Here is an 18,930-nt window from a genome sequence, read left to right on the forward strand (position 1 = left end):
GTAACAGTGGGCGTGTTGAAATACTGTAGTTGTGTCCCAAGAGATGATGGATTTTAAATTGTTTCTGGGAATCTGGCAAGAAGATGAAGCACCAAGCATAGAATTGCTATCGTCATTTATATAGAAGAACAGGCATGACAAATACAATCACATGAGGTGTCAAAATTCGGCTTGAAACAATTCACATTCTGCCCCTACAGCCTCACAGCATTTTGTCTTATGTGGTAAAGGGAAAGTTACAGCAGGACACATTTGCATTGAAAATCCCTTTGAGTTTCAACTATGCCAACACCCAAGGGGGTGTGTGATTTAAAGCACAACTGTTCAACAAAGCGTTCTGGGCTGATGCCATCAACGCCGCTTGCATCTTTAATTTAACATCACAATGACAGTGCTTTATGCTGCGATTTTATACAGTACATGTACATGTGTAGTAACAGAAACCATGCAGGATTCAAGGCAAAAAATGGCAATAAATAAGGGCACTTTGCTGAAAGGCTACTGTACCTCCTGCACATCCTGTGTGTCAGGGCAGGATTTGGAAACATTCTACCTGCAATTCCATGGTGCACCTTAAAAACAGGAGTATTGGATTCTGGTCCTGGAGTCTCTCGTGTTTGTTTTTTTTCCAACCTGAGCTCTTGGTCTGATAAATTAACGTTAAAAGTGTCATACTTATAACCTGGCTCTGAACGTTTTGAGTCATCGTCTGTAAATGATCTTTAGTAACGTCCTGTACAGGTCTAAGATGGTCGATTTTCTAGACAAATCATCTGTCTTGGGGTCATGGGGGGGAGCCAGAGCCTATCCTGGGGAGCAGTGGACAGAAAATGGGGTACGCCCTGGATGGGACCCCAGTCCATCAGAGGCCACACAGACAGAAACACACACGCACTCCCGCCAGGGCCAGGTTTTTTTCCCAGGAGCCAGTTCACCTACCAGCGTATCTTTGGCCAGTGGTAGGAAACCAGGGGTAAGCCACATGAACACGGGGAGAACATGTAAGCTCCACACGTACAGCACCCCCTGCCACATCCGGAACTGAACTTGGGGCTAGAGCTCTGCTACGGTTTTTCCACATACGACTTCAGGCTTCGGGGCCGGGTTGGTTCGGCGTTGTTTTCTAATGATGAATTATTATTTTATGTTTCACATTTATTTTTTATTAGAAGAAATTTGTTATTCATTTTGCGCGTGCTCTCTCTCGTACATGTGTGTAACAGAGCCTAGCTAGCTAACCGTTCACAGTGGATGAAATAAAACGAAAACTCGCAAAGGGAGAACTACTCGAAATGCCCAATGAGTCGGGGAGACCTAAATACCAGAGCAGAGCACTGTAAAAACGCGTCTGTGAGAATCCCTCTGCATGCGTGCATGTGTGCGTGTGTCCACTCGCTCGGGGAGTGACCGGGTTCAGGTTCCAAATTTGGCAGTACCAGTCGGGCTCCGTCAGGTCTCGCGTACGGGATTCGATTTCATGCCTGTGCAGACCTCTACTTGAGGCCCCAGTGCTGTGAGGCAGCAGTGCTCACCCCCGAAGTGTAAGAAAATAAGTTTAATTGACCACTCAGGTTGGAAGATGCGCTAACTGGACTCCAGGCCCTCCAGGAGGTGGGTTTGACACCCCTGTGTTAAAGGCCAGGTGGGAAAGAGCTCGCTGGAAGACACAGAGGAGCCTCACTGGGAGGAGTCCAGGGGGGGAGGAGAAAACCGGCCCTAATGCACCAGCACTGCTTCCACTACTTCCTGCTTCCTGGCCCCTCTCACCCCTGGACGTACAAGTGTTTGGTCGGGCGACACACGAAGCGTGAAACGTGCACAGCGGGGGAAGGGGGGGGGGGGGAGCTCCAGGCGGCCGTGGAGGGTGGCGCCCCCCCCCCTTAGCCGCGGTAGATGCGGACGCGCTGGGCGATCTCGCCACGGCACAGCGGGCAGGAGAGCAGAGCGTCGCTGCATCCCTGACAGCAGCAGACGTGACCGCAGGGCAGGAAGATGGTCTGCGACTGAGAGAGAGAGAGGGAAACGCGTCAGCCCAGACTGTATCCAACCACCTGGAGACAGAATCTCTCCCGAGATTCCTCCCAAGAGCCTTACCTCCTTCTCCATACACACCACGCACTCCGAGCTCCCCGGACTCTCATCCAGACTGGGAGCACTAGGAACCAATATTTCTGGGGACGGTGGGCGGCTGGGGACCTCTGGGGAACTGGGCACTGAGGGCCCTGCTACCTCTTCCTTTTGTGCATCTTTGTATGGGCCTGTAAGGAGAGAGCAAGAACAAAACTCTGATCTTCACGTTGCAGATTTGGTTAAAGACCAAGATGTGTCATGTTTTCATAGAGCGATCACATGGCTCGGCTTATTATTATTAGCTTTGCTGACGCAGCTCCCCAGCCTATCGTATGGCTATGTTACCTCACTGGAAGTTTGGTCACCTCGTTCTCGAGTCACAGAATATGGTGCTGTGCAGACCTGGAAATTTCGTCTTTTTTTGTGATGTAACTCGGAGGTTCGACAAGTTACTGTGCCCATTTTACTTTCACTGTGGTTTGAAATGCACTCCTCAATGCAAACTCTTTCTTTGAAGGGGAACAGCAACGCTATTTTTTTACATTTCGGGGTCATAATGAAACGGCAACGATGAAGTACATTTCAAACCACAATGAAACTAACAAAAGAGGCAAAGTTTGAATGTATGTGCCGCTGCAATATTGCCATCATTGTCTGCGCTTCAGAACAAGGCAGCACAACTGCTGCTGATGCTAAAGCAGCCCTATTGCACTGTAAACATGCTTTTTCCCATTCAAAAGAGCAACGTGCCAGACAACTAAAATACACTCATAAGAATTCGCGCTGTTAGGAGATCTGGATTCTTGTTTGCTTATAGCAACTAGCGAGCAGGAAGGGTGTGGCATGAACGGGAGTTTCGCCCTCTGCCTGCAACAACATGGTGGCTATCCAGCACTTTCACAAAGTTCCAATTTGACACTTGATTGGGAAAGGTTGTCAAATTTTGCAATACTGTCCATTTGTTTGGTTGTTGAGATCTGATCACCAGTGTGGGGAATTGGGCTGTAGTTCCCCTTTAAGCCCTACGTTGCTTTAAGAACTCTGTACAGAGGGGGGGTCAGTCCTTCAGTACCTGCAGTGGGTGCTCCTGCCCGATCCTTAGCCCAGTTCAGCAGTGCCCTCTGTATCCCCATTTCACTGATGCCCATCTGCACACAGGGAGAGAGCAGGTGACAGGAGCACTCTTAATACCACACACCGACACCACTCCTCGCCAAACGCAATTTACTCAGCCACACGCTCGCCCTGGTGCGAGCCGTATTTCCTGCACCTATGCCGGTTCTACATGCACACGCGCCGCCCCTCAAGCGAATCCGCACCTTCTGCAGGTCCGCGGGGGTCATGTGTCGCAGCATCTCCGCGGTCACGCGGTGGTGGGCCAGCAAGGGCAGGTACTGCTGGGCGGAGAGCTTGCACAGCAGATCCACCAGATCCTGCTCCACCCCGGCCTCCTTCGGGAGAGAGGGAGGAGCAGGAGTTAGAGAGGGGAGGGAGAGGGGCGCGGGGGAGAAAGGGAGGAAGAGATGGGCCTTGCCTGCATGCGGAGAGACAGCGGCTTGGCATCCAGGAGTCTCTGGTACTGGATGAGCCAGTAATTCTCTTGCGTGGCTTCGCTCTTCAGCTCCATCTCCACCTGGGACACGGGGGGGATGAGATAGGAAGACGTTATAGCCGGCCCCACTCCCTGCCGCGTTGTTTCCATGCATGGTCTTTCCAGTTGCCCACTCTTTACTTGAAGGCCTGCTCCAGCTCCTCTTGGACCCCACACAGCCCCCCCCCCCCCCCAGTGCTTGTGCACCACACCCATTCTGCCTCTTCAGGTCGTGCCCTGCAGTCTTAGTACTGCCTGCCAGATCCTGACATTCCCCTTGTGGTGACACACTAACGGCCCAGTACCACTGGAGCTGCACCGGCTACAGTTTTTAAAGATTCCCTTGCATCAGTGACCCCTGCAACTTTCCAGATTTTTGTGAGAGGGCGAGCGGCAGAAGCAGAGACATTGCTTCTACAATGCACACTGATGTTCCCCGCAATGCACTGTAAAGCGTACAGGGTGTACAGCTCGACACTGTGTTTTTGCTGTTCTCATTGCCCCCCCCCCGAGCTAAAAGGGGAACCTGTGCTAGCAACGCCAAAACTGGGCTTTGAAAGAAACATACCTGCTGATTCCAGAGGGGGAAAAAAAAACAAAACCTTACTGATCCCGCCTCCCGTAAACACTGGCTCCTCCCCCTCTGTAGGTCAGACCTGCCTGTCCACAGCCCAGACTCCTCCCCCCCGCCACAGACCCCACCCCCTGCCATGAGACTCCGCCCCCTCCTCGCTCACCAGAATCTGCTGCAGTTCCGTCTCACGCTGGTCCCTCTGCTTGAGCAGCTGCTGCAGGAGATCACTGAGCGCAGTGCGCTGTTCACTCAGCACCTCCTGTGCACACAGAGACAGACAGGTCACAGGCAGGGCCCACGTGGGCAGATGAAAACATTAGGACACAAGAAAGTCTACAACATGAGGAGGCCGCAGGACCATCTGGCCTGTTTTGGTAAGGTTAGTAGCTATATGATCCCAGGATCACATCCAGCTGTTTCTTGAAGGAAGCCAGGGTCCCAGCTTCAACCACATGGCTAGGCAGCTTGTTCCTGACTCGCACAATTCATTCCATACTCCCATGATCCCACAAACACACACACAGATACAGACAGAGCTAGAGAGTGAGAATTGAGTGTGTCAGTACTGAACGAGAGGGATAGATCAAACCGGGCAAGTCTGTCTCTGGGTTCAGGGGACAGTGTTACACTGGGGGAGTGTGTTCTCTTGTGTCCTAGTCAGGTATCATTCTGCAGAGATGATCAACTCTTACAGTTATGGTTCACTGCTGGAAAGGTAAGGGCACGCTTGTTATTTACTGCCTGAGCTCTCTTCTGCAAGATCAAAAGGGGAGTGAGTATTTCTCCAGTGTAACTTACTGACAACTGACTGTATTTCTGTTGCTGCTTACATTCTGTTCATTGTTCAGTGCACAGGTGATGGGGAAAACACACACAGCATGCCGTACTCGTACACGTGCAAGACTACTGAAACAGGAGCCAGGACACACACAGGTATTGGTATCGTAATTAATATTCTTCTGTGCTGTGTTGCTCCAAGGGGCTGAGGTGACCCGGAAAGATGGGCTGAACATGGCGTGTTCCACTGGGGAGGGTGAGGCACAGTGAGAGGAGGAACAAGGGAGAGAGTGATGTCAGAGAGGAGGAACAAGGGATAGAGTGATGTCACAGAGGAGGAACAAGGGATAGAGTGATGTCACAGAAGCGGGGCATATTAACAATATAAAAATAGAGAGTGGAGAGAAGAAAGGAGTAAATGTTCAAAAAATTAAAAATGGACAATCCTGCAATAATCTGAAAAATATGACATCAGAAGTAAACAAGATGCTCTCTTATGTCCTCGTCTGTCATAACTGGGCCAGGTGTATAAACCTAGGACGGGTATCTGTAGGAATACCCATCCATTACTTTTACACTGTCTTTTTTATATTTTACAGCCAGTGCTCTAACTCTGAAAGGCTTCTTTACATCAAAGTCATGAGTCAGAACACATGGCAACTGTTTCATGCTCAGAAGTCAAAATTAAACAAGCAATGACAGTTCTAGATGGGAATGCATGCCTTGCCTTTGTGAGTCCAGCTCCCATTCCCTGAATTCCCTAGGCCAGAACTGAGAATTCCTCCTGGCACTACTCCTGCTTCTCGCCGATCCCAGAGAACACGGAGCACTCTGGGTACAGGAAGTAGCGTGTGCTGCGTGGGGAGAACTACGGGAAAGCTCTGGTCTTCTGATTGGTGCTCTTAGCTGTCAGTCATGCGCACTACTTCTGCCCCTAGTCCTCTGCCCAGCAACGATTTTTTGTTATTGGTCAAGAACGTACCTGCATATTCTCAGTGTCCAGATCTCGCCTCTTAACCTCCAGCTTTGTCAACTGCATTAACTCAGCTTCTATTAACCTAATCTAGAAACATGAAAATACAGTGTGTGAACTGTAAGCACTGACATTGGGGTGTGCTGTCACAGCAGACTTTTAATATCAGTTTCACTCAGTTAAATACCAGAAAAAAAAAACGTCTCTTTCTTTCTTTTAGCCATTAAATTCTGGTTTCATTTTTTTTTAATCTAAAGCACAATTGTTCTGTGATCTTTATAGAAAGCAAGCCTCTAACTAATGTGAAAGCATAAAGCTACAAACCAAATACAACAATATAAACTATTTTATTGTATGCATCCTCGTTTAGAAATTGATTATGTATTGAACAGGAACTGCACACCTAAGAACAGGGTTGGGTTTTTTTTTTGCAGTAACACATCATGGCCAACAGGGGGCAGTGTTACGCTGCACTGTGCCCAGCAGGGGACCATTGGCCCTAGGGGAAATGCACAATCAAGACCCTGTGTCTACAGTTTCTACAGTACACAGCACCCGGGATGTCTCCTCCTGGCCACGGAGGAAGCTCATCGGAAGAAAGGGACAGGGGGGGATTGGCTGGCTGGGGAGCTGATGGAATGCAAAAAAATGTGTCAGTTCACAAAGCGGGGACACTCAACAACGAAACTGAAAACGTCAGTGGATGATGGCTGGAGGCGAGAGTCTCGTCAGGATGCCGCTCTTAGCAGAAGACCGAGGATGAGCATGGTTCATGAGTTTCGGTACGCTCAAGTTACAGCCCCATCCAACATCCGACAGCTTCCAAAATCCACCCTACAGGTGAGACTTTCACCCTTCCTAACAGTGTAAATGTGCTTATGGGCTGCCATTAGTTACACACAGCCCCCAGAACTCAACTGTAAGGATTGTGATTACAGTGAATGTTACGCTCACAGATTGAATGTGGAAGACTGGAGTAGGGGATACTGGAAATTGAACATCTAGGATGCCAAATGTCAATATAGAGTAAATTGATGCAGAACGTTTCTAATTAGACACAGGGTTGGCCAAATCCGTACCGCTAAAAAGGAACGACGTCTTTTTCATGTCAAATGTTAATTCCCGTCGCTCAACACTATCTTGCATGTGACGTTAAATAACTTTGGAGACGCATATGGGAATGCTCTTTGACCCCACCCCTTCGCTCCTATTGGAGGGTAAGGTGTATTGTGGGAAAACTCCACCTGCACCTCGCGTGCTATTGGGAGCCGGTGTGTGACCACGCCCACCTGATTCCGCAGGAAGCAGTGCATGCTGTCCTTCTGAAGCTGCAGTGTCTCAAACGCTGCCTTCTGCATCTCCTCCTGCGGGGGGAGACAAAGAGCACATTTTCACAGCACGGAAATGGCCTGCCCCCGCGAGATCAACAGGCGGGTGACCTGTGCATTCCGCGTTGGCTGTCCTGGCTGGAAAAAGCAGGTTTTCTCCTTTTCCTCTCTGAGGAGTTGGAAGTGCTTACTGTGACAACACCTGTCCTAACTTAGCAACCAGCGTATATAAACACAGGGAGAGGTTTTCCTTTGGATTTAGATGTGCAGCATTTGTGTACTGGCATAGCTAACCTACAGCTGCCACGCAATCAGCATTCAGTCACCTCCTGACAACAGAGTCATCGAAGAGGTGTGGTATGCTTTGAGCTCATCTTGGGAGCCAGAGCAGAAGAGTTAGTTGGAAAGCTTGCACACAAAGAGAAAGCCCGTCATCCCATATTTATGTCCGCACGTCTTCAGTACCTGTAGCACATCCAGCTGTTTCCCAGACCCAAGGGGAACACATGTACAGCAAATGGGTGTAAATTTGGGTGTAAACAGACAGCAGGAGCAAGCACTCTTGGGTATGATATCATTTGAGAATGGAGGTCAGGGAGTCTGGAAGATGACCAAATATGCACTCTTTTACCTACCTTCAGTTATGTTGCCTTTGCAGTCATTATGGTAAACAAGTCATGTACGTGCACTTTAGGTATACAGGTAAGGTATATCATTTTATAGCTATGATGCCTCTGTGGAAACTGTTAAACCTTCAGGTTTCATAACAATAACAACAAAAACAATAATAATTCATGATAACTTATATAGTGCTTTTCTGGACACTCCACTCAAAGCACTTTACAGGTAATGGGGAATCCCACTACCGCCACCAGTGTGCAGCCCCCCACCTGGTTGATGGTTTGGAGGCAGTTTGCAGGGTAGCAATCACCCCACGTGAAGCAATGGGGGGTGACAGCCAGTTAGGGTGCCTCTACAGCTGCTGAAATGGAATATGTTCTGTAATCTCTATGTATCCTATGTTGTGGGACAGTAAACCCACCACATAGCAGGGCATCTGAGTGCGAGCTTCAGCATGCCCGCCGAGGAGGAGGGCGAGTGAGTGGCCTGGTTTAGATGCTGGCAGGGGCGGGGAGCTTACCTCCTGCAGGATGTGGCTGATGGCTCTGTTTTTGTCCAGCTGCTGGAGTGACAGCACCTGTTCGAACTTCCTGTCCAGGGACTCCAGGCTGCGGAGAAAGAGAGGAAGGAATCGCTGAGTCACAGACCTCCCCTCCTGCGGGCTCCTGCACTCTTAATTATCGCAATCCACGTCCCCCGAGGCCCCTGGGCACTCCAGTCTGCGCTTGTGGTTCGTCTCTCTCGTATCGATCCCAGGGTTCCAACAGATCCGTTGTGAAATTCCCTTCGCCCAACCCCCATTCCCCGAATCCTTCCTTCTCACCTGCTGCAGGTCTGGGACACCAGTGTCCTCCGGCGAGCCTCACACACTTCCTGGATCATCCTGAGGGAGCAGCTCTCCGACAGCATCTTCTGCATGGCCGCTGGACAGATGGGGAAGGGGAGGAGACAGCTGCTTCCATTTACCATTCATCATTTTCCAAGGAAGTGCACATCATGCATGCATCCACAGGGTATGGACTCTGCTCTGGCCACGCTTGAGATAAGAACGATATCATGCCAAGAGAATCATCTGTGCGGGATTTAGGATACACGAGCTGGAGCGTCCGACCTATCGACTTGGTGAAGCGCAGGAGGGAGATCAGTGTTCGTCTGGGAGCAGCAGCTCAATTCAAGTCAAGCGGCTTCGCTGTCCCAATACCAAGCACGCCACATTCCATATCAGAATCCTGCTCCTGCATTCCCCACCCCCCCTCTCACCTGCCACTTCCTTCCTGCGCAGAGACTCCGCCTCTTCCTGTGTGATGGCCATCAGGCGCTCCACGCGCATCCTGCCAAAGCCGGTGAAAAGCCGGTGTCAATCAAGCAGAGCACGTAACCAGCCGACCCCTTCCTGTCATTTTTGATCCACTTCTTTGGCCACCACCCGAAGCGGCGAGAGACCATCACTCACCGGTCTTCCTCCAGGGCCTGCAGAAACTCCGCGCTCTTCCTCTGTCTGAAACACAGGAAGTGGCACGTGTCCGAGGGATTGAGCCCTGTCTTCAAAATCCAGACCAAAAAGCTGATCTTTAATTGGCACCCTAGTCCTGGAGGTTCACACAGGGCACCCCAGCCATGATTAAGAACACTCATTTAAGCAACTGTAAAACAGTAATATTCTCTAAACTGCCCAATCGAACATGCTGCCTGTAATCGGCTGGGGTTTAATTTCCCGTGGACTTTAGGAGTCGTTTACTTAAGGGCTAGCTCAATATTTCAATGAAGGGAGCACTGATCCACGAGAGCTGCAGGATATTCAGAGTTTTGTTCCAGACGATCTCTAAATCGCTTAATTGAACATGTCGGCCGCCATCGGCTGTCATTAATTTCCCCAGGCCTGTAGGGACTGCTAATCTAACACCAGGCCAAACGAGGCTCTCAAGCACCAGGGGTGGAGACCCCAGTTTGACCGGAAGAGCATCCTCGTTCCTCTGCAACGTGGGCCGAGCGCACCCCACCCACCGCCCCCCCCCCCCGCGCCCCTCACCTCTTGTTCTCCAGCAGCAGCCTGGTGATGCGCCCGGTGACGCTCGACTCCGCCAGCCTCACCTGCGCCAGCAGGCGCTGCCGGTCCACTTCCAGAGCCTTCTGCTGGTGCCAGAGCCCCTGTTCCAGCCGCTGCTGCTCCTGTGGGTTCAGATTAATAATAATTATAATAATAACTGCTTACACTTCTATAGCGCTTTTCTGGACTCTCCACTCAAAGTGCTTTACAGGTCATGGGGAATCCCACTGCCACCACCAGTGTGCAGCCCCACCTGGATGCTGCGCCAGTCCGCTCCCCACACACCAGCTCTCAGTGGGGAGGAGAGCAGAGTGATGGAGCCAGTTCAGAGATGGGGATGATTAGGAGGCCATGACTGGTAAAGGCCAGGGGGGAAATTTGGCCAGGACGCCGGGGTTACACCCCTACTCTTTTCGAGAAACGCCCTGGGATTTTAATGACCACAGAGAGTCAGGACCTCGGTTTTAAGTTTCATCTGAAGGACGGCGCCTGTTTACAGTATAGTGTCCCCGTCACTATACTGGGGCATTAGGACCCACACAAACCGCAGGGTGAGCGCCCCCTACTGGTCCCACTAACACCTCTTCCAGCAGCAGCCTTAGTTTTTCCCAGGAGGCCTCCCACCCAGGTACTGGCCAGGCTCACACCTCCAGTGGGCCAGTAGTGAGTTATAGGCCAGTTCACCAAGATGGCTCCAGGGGGCATCATAACCATCAGTGGTTTTGCAAATAAGACAGTGGCCGGCTGCATCGCCACCCGCCCGATCCGACCCCGACATCCGCTGCTCGTCACCTGCTTGACCGACTGCAGCATGTCCTCCTTGCGGGAGCTGTTCTGCAGCACCAGCTCGGTCTGTTCCCGCTGCTCCTCCTCCAGCCGGCGCTCGAACTCCAGCTTCTCCATCTGCTTCCGCTCCTGAGAGAGAGAGAGACACGGCAGGGCGAGGTCAGGGGGAGGGGTGCGTCGCCGCCGCCGCCGCCGCCCTGGTGGCCGCCCTGGGGATAGCAGCTTGCGGACACAGTGATCACGATGGGCTCACGGGGAAGGGGAACGGAAGAGGCTGGCAATTCACGTCCCAATTAAGTTCTGATTTGTTTCGTTTTCGAATGTGTCCCTTTTTACGATATCCAACATAGATTTTGGAAATGTGCATCCACTAGAGCGCATTTGAAACAGAATTTGGCCTGGAGCAAGGGGTAAGGAGATAGACACACAGGGTTAGATGGGGGCAGAAGGCCCTGAGGGTGACAGACTAACACCCCCTACCTTCATGCCCCTGTCCACTGAGATACACATGGGAACTGACTAACTGATGAACACACAGGGCGAGAGAGACCCGTCTATGTGGAGTCTGCATGTTGATCCTGAGTTCACAAGGGTCAGGCCAGGAGCTCCCAAACTGACAAAGACACGCCGGATCGGCTGCTGTGAATTGTCCCTTTCTGGGGGGGAAGTTCCAAGGAGATTGCTTGCTATAGGTCTACAGAGGGCTAGGGTTAGAGATGTCCTCCTCTCATCTGTATCTGGGTACAGACATGGAGGAGCCCTGCAGGAAAACTGTACAAGAACAAGGAACTAAAAGGGCAATCTTACCTTTCTCTTCTCATAGTCCTGGAACTTATTCTGCAAAAGAAAGTTGGAGAAGAAACAGCGTTTCTACCAATTGACAAGCCGAGTTCTCGAACTATTCTATTCATTCATCTTCCAACCCTCCCCAATCAGAGACGCTCCTCAGACCTTAAAATACTTTACTGTCTAGAGATGCACTCCTGCCCCCTGCAGGTTCTCTAAGTACCTTGACTGCAAGCAGCTCTGTTCGGCATCCTGGTGATTGCCTGTCAGTGTTGCCAGGGCTGGGCTCCTCGTTTACATGTGTAATAATAAAATAATAATAATTGCCTACACTTACATAGCACTTTTCTGGACACTCCACTCAAAGCGCTTTACAGGTCATGGGGAATCCCACCGCCACCACCAATGTGCAGCCCCCACTTGGATGATGTGATGGCAGCCAGAGTGTGCCAGTCCACTACCCACACATCAGCTTTCAGTGGGGAGGAGAGCAGAGTGATGGAGCCAGTTCAGAGATGGGGGTTATTAGGAGGCCATGACTGGTAAAGGCCAGGGGGAAATTTGGCCAGGACACCGGGGTTATACCCCTACTCTTTTCGAGAAACGCCCTGGGATTTTTAATGACCACAGGGAGTCAGGACCTCGGTTTTATGTCTCATTGGAAGCAAGGCGCCTTTTTACAGTATAGTGTCCCCGTCACTATACTGTGGCTTTAGGACCCACACAGACCACAGGGTGAGCGCCCCCTACTGGTCCCACTAGCACCTCTTCCAGCAGCAGCCTCAGTTTTTCCCAGGAGGTCTCCCATCCAGGTACTGGCCAGGATCACACCTGCTGAGTTTCAGTGGGGCTGCCAGTGGTGAGAGTTACAGGGTGACCTGGCTGCTGGCTTTTCATCCCAGAGTAAGTCTCATATAGGAAGGGCCCCACTCCCCCCAGGGGGAGGAATGAGAAAAGGGGGAGCTGCAGGGTTGTTCAAGCCCAGGCAGGACACCAAGTTTGACCCTGCTGCTCCTGCCAGCGGGGGTGTCCATACCTCCCAGGCAGTGTCGGTGTGTGGGGTGACCTCTCCATCGACGCAGTCACCGGACGGGACCCCCCCCTCGCTCTCCAGCACGGGCAGCAGGTACTGGGACGGGGGGCAGTACTCCATCCCCAGCTCTGGAGAAGAAGACAGGCCAGAGGCCACAAGGTCAGACAGCCCTGCCTGCCCCCTGCTGGTGACACTGGGAGGCCGACAGGCTGGTGTGGGGAAACCCCCCCCCGTCCACCGTCCCCCGTCCCCTCGCTCTCACCCGCGCACAGGAAGCGCTGCGTGGCCTCGGTGCCGGCGGAGCACACGGCGGAGGGCGGGAAGGTCATGGACGCCGCGTCCAGGGTCAGACACTGCCAGACAGGAGAGGAACGCCCCCCGTTAACCGATGAATGCTCCCAGGGAACAAACCCCGCCCCCAGCCTTTTCCGGCTCGGGGAAAGAGGGATGCTGTTGAACTGGCAATCCAATCCCAGTCCAAAAGTTCCAATCCCAGTGGTCACTTCACGACCCTCCACCCAGTTACCTCCCTCTCCCCTCCCCTTCCTTCCCCTCCCTCTCCCTGTCCCTCCCATCCCTCCTCCTCCTCCCCTTCCTTCCCATCCCTCTCACTGTCCCCTCCCATCCCTCCTCCTCCCCTTCCTTCCCATCCCTCTCCCTGTCCCCTCCCATCCCTCCCCTTCCTTCCCCTCCTTCTCCCCTCCCATCCCTCCCTCTCCCTGTCCCCTCCCATCCATCCCTCTCCCTGTCCCCTCCCATCCCTCCCCTTCCTTCCCCTCCCTCTCCCTGTCCCCTCCCATCCCTCTTCCCTCCCCTCCTCACCTCCAACGTGCGGATTTTGGCCAGAGCAGTGGGCAGTCTTGTCACGTTGTTCTCGCTGATGTCCAGGGTGCGCAGGCTGCCCATCCAGCCCACGGTGGACGGCAGCTCAGTCAGGGCGTTCCCTGGGGCGACAAAGCTCTCCTGCACTGACTGCCACAAATACCAGGCCCACAGAGCTCCCTGCGCCTTCCACACTGTGCTGCTGGGTGCCCCTCTACCATAAACCTCTCGGGTCGAGCCCGTAACATGTGCAACTATTTTTGCTTTTGCACAACCGGAAATAAAGGACTGTCAAACGGGTCAGGTCCGTCACTCGAGAAACAGCTGCAGAGCGGAAGCAGACTTTGACCTCTGAACCCTCACCTTTCACATTGAGCGTCTGCAGCTGGAGCAGGTCCCCAATGGATTCTGGGAGTGAATGGAGGTGGTTCCTCTCCAAGTTGAGCACCTGAGGGGTAGACACAGGGGACAGCCTGACCTTGTGTGCCCAGAACTCCCACTACCAGTCCCATATTAATAACACGGGACATTAGACCTACAGCACTGCCTGCTTGTTTACAGTGTCATAGGGCCGCTTCACCTCCTTGGTGAGGCCCTTCCTGCTCACTAGTTACTGTAATGATTAATGCACTGTGATGTATGAGCGAATAAATTGGTTGTGCAGCAGACATTTCACCGCAGAAATGTTCCAACGTGATCTGCAGGCAGAGTTAACAACTAAGTAGTATTTGCCCGCAAAACCGTCTCGAAATCGAGAGCAATATGTCTACCGGATTAAAAGAGGTACAGTTCATTCACGAGCCTGCTCGTTTCCAATAATAAGGCCGCGTCGCCTCACCAGAAGTTGTGTTGCCTCGGTTCTGAATCACAGAACATGGCGCTGCGCTGACCTGGAAACTTAATTTATTTTGTGATATAAATTGGGGGGGGGTTTTACAAGTTGCTGCTATTGTGGTGTGAAATGCACTCCTCAGTGCTGGTTTTTCCTAACCCCGAAAAATAAAAATAGCCTTGCAGTTCCCCTTCAACAGTTCTCAGACTTTGTATCTGCTTATTTCTTTGTGACTTAAGTCCCTCATAAGTGGGTCACTCTAAACTGTGGGGCTTGTATTGATGGTAGGGTTACGTTGGCCGTTCAAACATTAAGCAAAAGTTTTTTCCTGTTGGAATGGAAAAAACGCCAGTTAGTCTCCTGCCATGTACTGACGCTTGTATTGATTTCCGTCAGGGCCCACTGACCTGGAGTGCCTTCAGCTGCCCGATCTCATCAGGAAGCGATGTCAGCTTGTTCTCGTGCAGATCTAGCACCTGGGACCCAGAGAACAGACAGTTGAGTCACAGCGCAGCAGCGAAGAGCCAGACCTCTCCTGCACAGACAGTGGTGGCAGAGCAATGACTTGAAGCCACTGGACTGAATGTGGTTGGCCTGTCAGCTTCCTGCGGTCCATGTGGGTCCTAATGCCCCAGTATAGTGACGGGGACACTATACTGTAAAACAGGCGCCGTCCTCCGGATGAGACGTAAAACCGAGGTCCTGACTCTCTGTGGTCATTAAAAATCCCAGGGCGTTTCTCGAAAAGAGTAGGGCTGTAACCCCGGCATCCTGGCCAAATTTCCCCCTGGCCTTTACCAATCATGGCCTCCTAATAACCCCCATCTCTGAACTGGCTCCATCACTCTGCTCTCCTCCCCACTGAGAGCTGGTGTGTGTGGGGAGCGCTCTGGTGCATCATCCAAGTGGGGCTGCACACTGGTGGTGGTGGAGGGGATCCCCATTACTTCTAAAGCGCTTTGAGTGGAGTGTGCAGAAAAGCGCTATATAAGTGTAAGCAATTATTATTATTATTATTATTATTATTATTATTATTATGACATATTAGCACAGCAGCCCAGGACTTGCAGGGGCCTTCAGATTTGTGATCCAAGACACAACGGGAATCTTAAGCAGTCCAGTGGCAGCGAAGGAATAAGGTGTATTTGCATAAATCCGTGTCCTCCGTTCAAGGGCTGACAGGCCCAAAATGTCGGCTGATTCACAACTGAAGATTAACCGAGGACAGAGAACGGGAGTTTACACACATTTCCTTATTTTCTAACACTCTCTTGGGGCTGGTGCATGTAGTGCCTTCTCCATATTCCAGATAAAAGGAAGAGGTTGGAGAAGGAGATGAACCAGTCATATGCAGTGATTCCTTAATTCCTTTTTTCTCTCCAGCTCTTGGGTACCTCACCAGCCCGAAGCCCTTACCTACCCTCAGGGTGGCCAGGGAGGAGATGCTGCAGCCTTTAGACACCAAGGATTTCAACTGGTTGCTATGAAGAATAAACACCTGAAAGACAACAGGGGAACAAAAAAAACCGCACTGAGCGCGCTCTGTCCCACTTGACTGATTGGAAGACGCCGACCTTTGACCTTTGACCCCCTCCCGGTCACCAGGGAGGAGGGGCTCATAGATGGACCAACCAGATCTGGAAAGGGGCAAGTCCACAGCTCATCTGCACAACCCAACCCCCTGTTCCCTCCCCAGGCGACAAAGAGAGACTCGTGTGTCCTACCTTCTTCTGCAGAACCTTGCATGTGGAAAAGGCACTGGCCGGAACCTGGTGTGTGGACCAGAAAAAAAAGAGAAGAAAATACATTATTCCCCCAGGTACTGTAACTTCGCAATGCAGAGGTATATCCAAGTTCAATCTCAATTGCACCATGTTAATGTAGACGCATCCAACAAGGGAGAAAGAAAAAGTGACAGTTCTGGAAACAGCAATAATTGGCCAGCAGCCATATCACTCCGTAACTCACAGCTGGCAGCCCCACTGGAGCTCAGCAGGTGTGAGCCTGGCCAGTACCTGGATGGGAGACCTCCTGGGAAAAACTAAGGCTGCTGCTGGAGGAGGTGTTAGTGGGGCCAGAAGGGGGCGCTCACCCTGCAGTCTGTGTGGGTCCTAATGCCCCAGTATAGTGACGGGGACACTCTACTGTAAACAGGCACCGTCCTTCGGATGAGACGTAAAACCAAGGTCCTGACTCTCTGTGGTCATTAAAAATCCCAGGGCGTTTCTCGAAAAGAGTAGGGGTGTTACCCCGGTGTCCTGGCCAAATTTCCCCCTGGCATTTACCAGTCACGGCCTCCTAATAACCCCCCTCTCTGAACTGGCTCCATCACTCTGCTCTCCTCCCCACTGAGAGCAGGTGTGTGGTGAGTGTACATCATCCAGGTGGGGCTGCACATTGGTGGTGGTGGAGGGGATCCCCATTACCTGTAAAGCGCTTTGAGTGGAGAGTCCAGAAAAGCGCTATATAAGTGTAAGGAATTATTACTAATAATCTACACCTGCTTTGCCATGACACCTCCTTTATGAGGGAGTCCGGCTCTGTGCAGAGCTGGTTTTTCATGGCGAAGGCAGCTCTCTCTCGCTTTATGCCTCCACAGCGTGAGAGAAGCACGGCGCCCACGCCAGTGTCCTCCAGCGCGCGCGCGTGTCAGGGCAGCCTCACCTCTGTCAGCTCGCATGCCGAGATGTCCAGGATATCGTCTGCTCCAGCTTCCTTGGACTGCAGACGCAAAGACAAAGGTCAAACACAGACACGGCCCTGGTGCGATTTGCTCAGTTTTCAGATTTCTCTGCGGCATAGGAAATAATGGTGTTAATATCTGCTACATATGCAAAGCACTGCTAGGATGCAATTTTTTGTTTCTTGTGATCAGCACCCTGCATTAATTGTCCGTGCAACACACACGCACGCATGCACGCACGCACGCACAGGATCAGATCCTGCCCCACCCCAGCTGTGATGCAGTGTGGGTGCGAAGACGGGGGCCCGACTCGGGCGGTCTCACCAGGCACAGCTGATACTCCAGCCTCTTCTTGGACTCCTCGCTGGGCTTCCGCTTTCTGAAGAAGAGCGGCATGCTGTCTGTCCCCCCAGCTCTTTCTCAGGGTGGGTACTCTGAGCAGTAAGGAGTTGGGGGGGGGGGGGTGGGGGATAGGAGGCAGAAGGAGGCAGGGAGAGACAAAGATCTTGTTACACTGGCAAAAAGAAAAGAAAATCTCAATCAGACCTGCAGTCTCACCTTGACCTGGGGCGGTGGGGCCCTTGGTTTAATTCCTGGGGTGCTGTCTGTGTGGAGTTTGCATGTTCTCTCAGTGTTCGCATGGGTTTCCTCCAGATGCCCTAGTTAACTGCCGCATTCCAGAGCCATCCTGGTAGGTTAACTGGCCCTGGTGCCTGGTGTGGGTGTGTGTGTGTGCCCCACGACGGACTGGCGTCCCGTTCAGGGTGTACCCTGCCTTGGGCCCACTGCATGCTGGGATAGGCTCCTGCTCCCACGCAACCCAGTATTGGATAAAGCCGCTAGGAAATGTATGCATGTCAATATAAACCTTTAACCATCAGATCCTTTTTATTATGGTCCATACTGGCAATGACGCTACGATTTCAGCTCATACAACGGGACAATAAAAGCTGCTCATTTAAAGCAGTGAAAAACCTTTGCATCTTTAGTCTAAGCCCCTGCTTAAACGAATTTGCACCTGTGAGTTAAATTTATTCGATGCAGCGCCAACTCATTCTGACAACACGGTGGGAACAGGCTGCTCTCGTATGCACCGGGTTCCCAATAATCAATAATAATTCCGAAGCATGTACACATCTATTGTTACGAAATGGTCTCTGCGTTGTTTTGTGCACGGCTTTGACTGGGCGCCACCGCCCACCGACCGTGAGCAAGCCGGTCAGATCAGAACCAGTAACTCCCATGACTGTTAGCTCCTGCAGTCGGCTACCTTTCACTCTTAACTGTTCTGGGAGAAAGATTCGGTGCTGTTCAATGACGGACGGAATCCGTCGTTTATAATCCAGGACGACACCAACCTTTCTTAAACTATACAGAAGACCACACCATCTGTACTTGGCACTGTACGTACCCCTGCTAACAATATAGTGAATCACATCTTGAATGCCGCATAAATCTGCAATCCGCCATTCAAATAAAACCCACAGCCTCGCTCATTTGGTCTTGAAAGGCGAATTCCCTGCAACATTTACCGATTCATAAGGACAACGAAGTGTAAGAACATTTGGGGATTTTATTCGACTACGGCGACTTTCTATGCATGTTCATTCTTCCAAAACAGGGCGATCTAATCGCCAGCAGTATTAATAACCCGTATTTAACTTCTTCGATACCTCCTTCTATGTAATAAATCCGAGCATCCGTCTTCCTCTCACTCGTATCCTGGAGAAATCAGTCCATGACAGAAGAGGATTCCTGACAAGGACACTACCATTTAAAAGAAAGGTCATGCAAGCGCAGATGTATGTTTACATTTTTTTACCTTAATGTTCTGGGTTTTTTTTTCTCTATCTCGTACCTCTTCGCCGACAGAAATATGAACCCGTATCACAAGATCGTCATGTTTACTGTGTGGTCAATGCTTCAGCCACACCCATCATGGCCGCTAAAGGGAGTGGTTGTTTCAGCCACAACCTCGATGGCCGCCACAATCTCGCGAGATTTCCT

General features: G+C 51.6%; 1 protein-coding gene across 3 annotated transcripts; it reads right to left on the reverse strand.

The window, feature by feature from the left end:
• Positions 1–100: 100 nt before the first annotated feature.
• lrsam1 (leucine rich repeat and sterile alpha motif containing 1) lies at positions 101–18,863 on the reverse strand. 3 transcript variants are annotated; one of them, XM_088940673.1, is made up of 25 exons: positions 18,746–18,863; positions 17,248–17,357; positions 16,905–16,961; positions 15,965–16,009; positions 15,661–15,738; positions 14,648–14,716; positions 13,772–13,856; positions 13,409–13,530; positions 12,849–12,939; positions 12,590–12,714; positions 11,575–11,604; positions 10,774–10,896; positions 9,964–10,103; positions 9,388–9,432; positions 9,195–9,265; positions 8,758–8,857; positions 8,455–8,542; positions 7,275–7,349; positions 5,995–6,075; positions 4,399–4,494; positions 3,605–3,703; positions 3,390–3,521; positions 3,143–3,218; positions 2,095–2,258; positions 101–2,003 (listed from the first exon to the last, which is right to left on the reverse strand). In XM_088940673.1, exons 2-25 carry the CDS (start codon positions 17,317–17,319, stop codon positions 1,881–1,883), a joined length of 2,187 nt encoding a protein of 728 aa, XP_088796799.1. In that variant the 5' UTR covers positions 17,320–17,357; positions 18,746–18,863; the 3' UTR covers positions 101–1,880. The 3 variants fall into 3 exon arrangements, with proteins under 3 accessions (XP_088796799.1, XP_088796800.1, XP_088796801.1); XM_088940674.1 differs by having other exon boundaries at positions 17,248–17,437; positions 18,746–18,848; XM_088940675.1 differs by lacking the exon at positions 18,746–18,863 and adding an exon at positions 18,597–18,680.
• Positions 18,864–18,930: the final 67 nt, after the last annotated feature.

The sequence above is a fragment of the Atractosteus spatula genome, chromosome 23 (genome assembly GCF_055471065.1).
Source record: "Atractosteus spatula isolate fAtrSpa1 chromosome 23, fAtrSpa1.hap1, whole genome shotgun sequence".
NCBI classification, from domain to species: Eukaryota; Metazoa; Chordata; class Actinopteri; order Semionotiformes; family Lepisosteidae; genus Atractosteus; species Atractosteus spatula.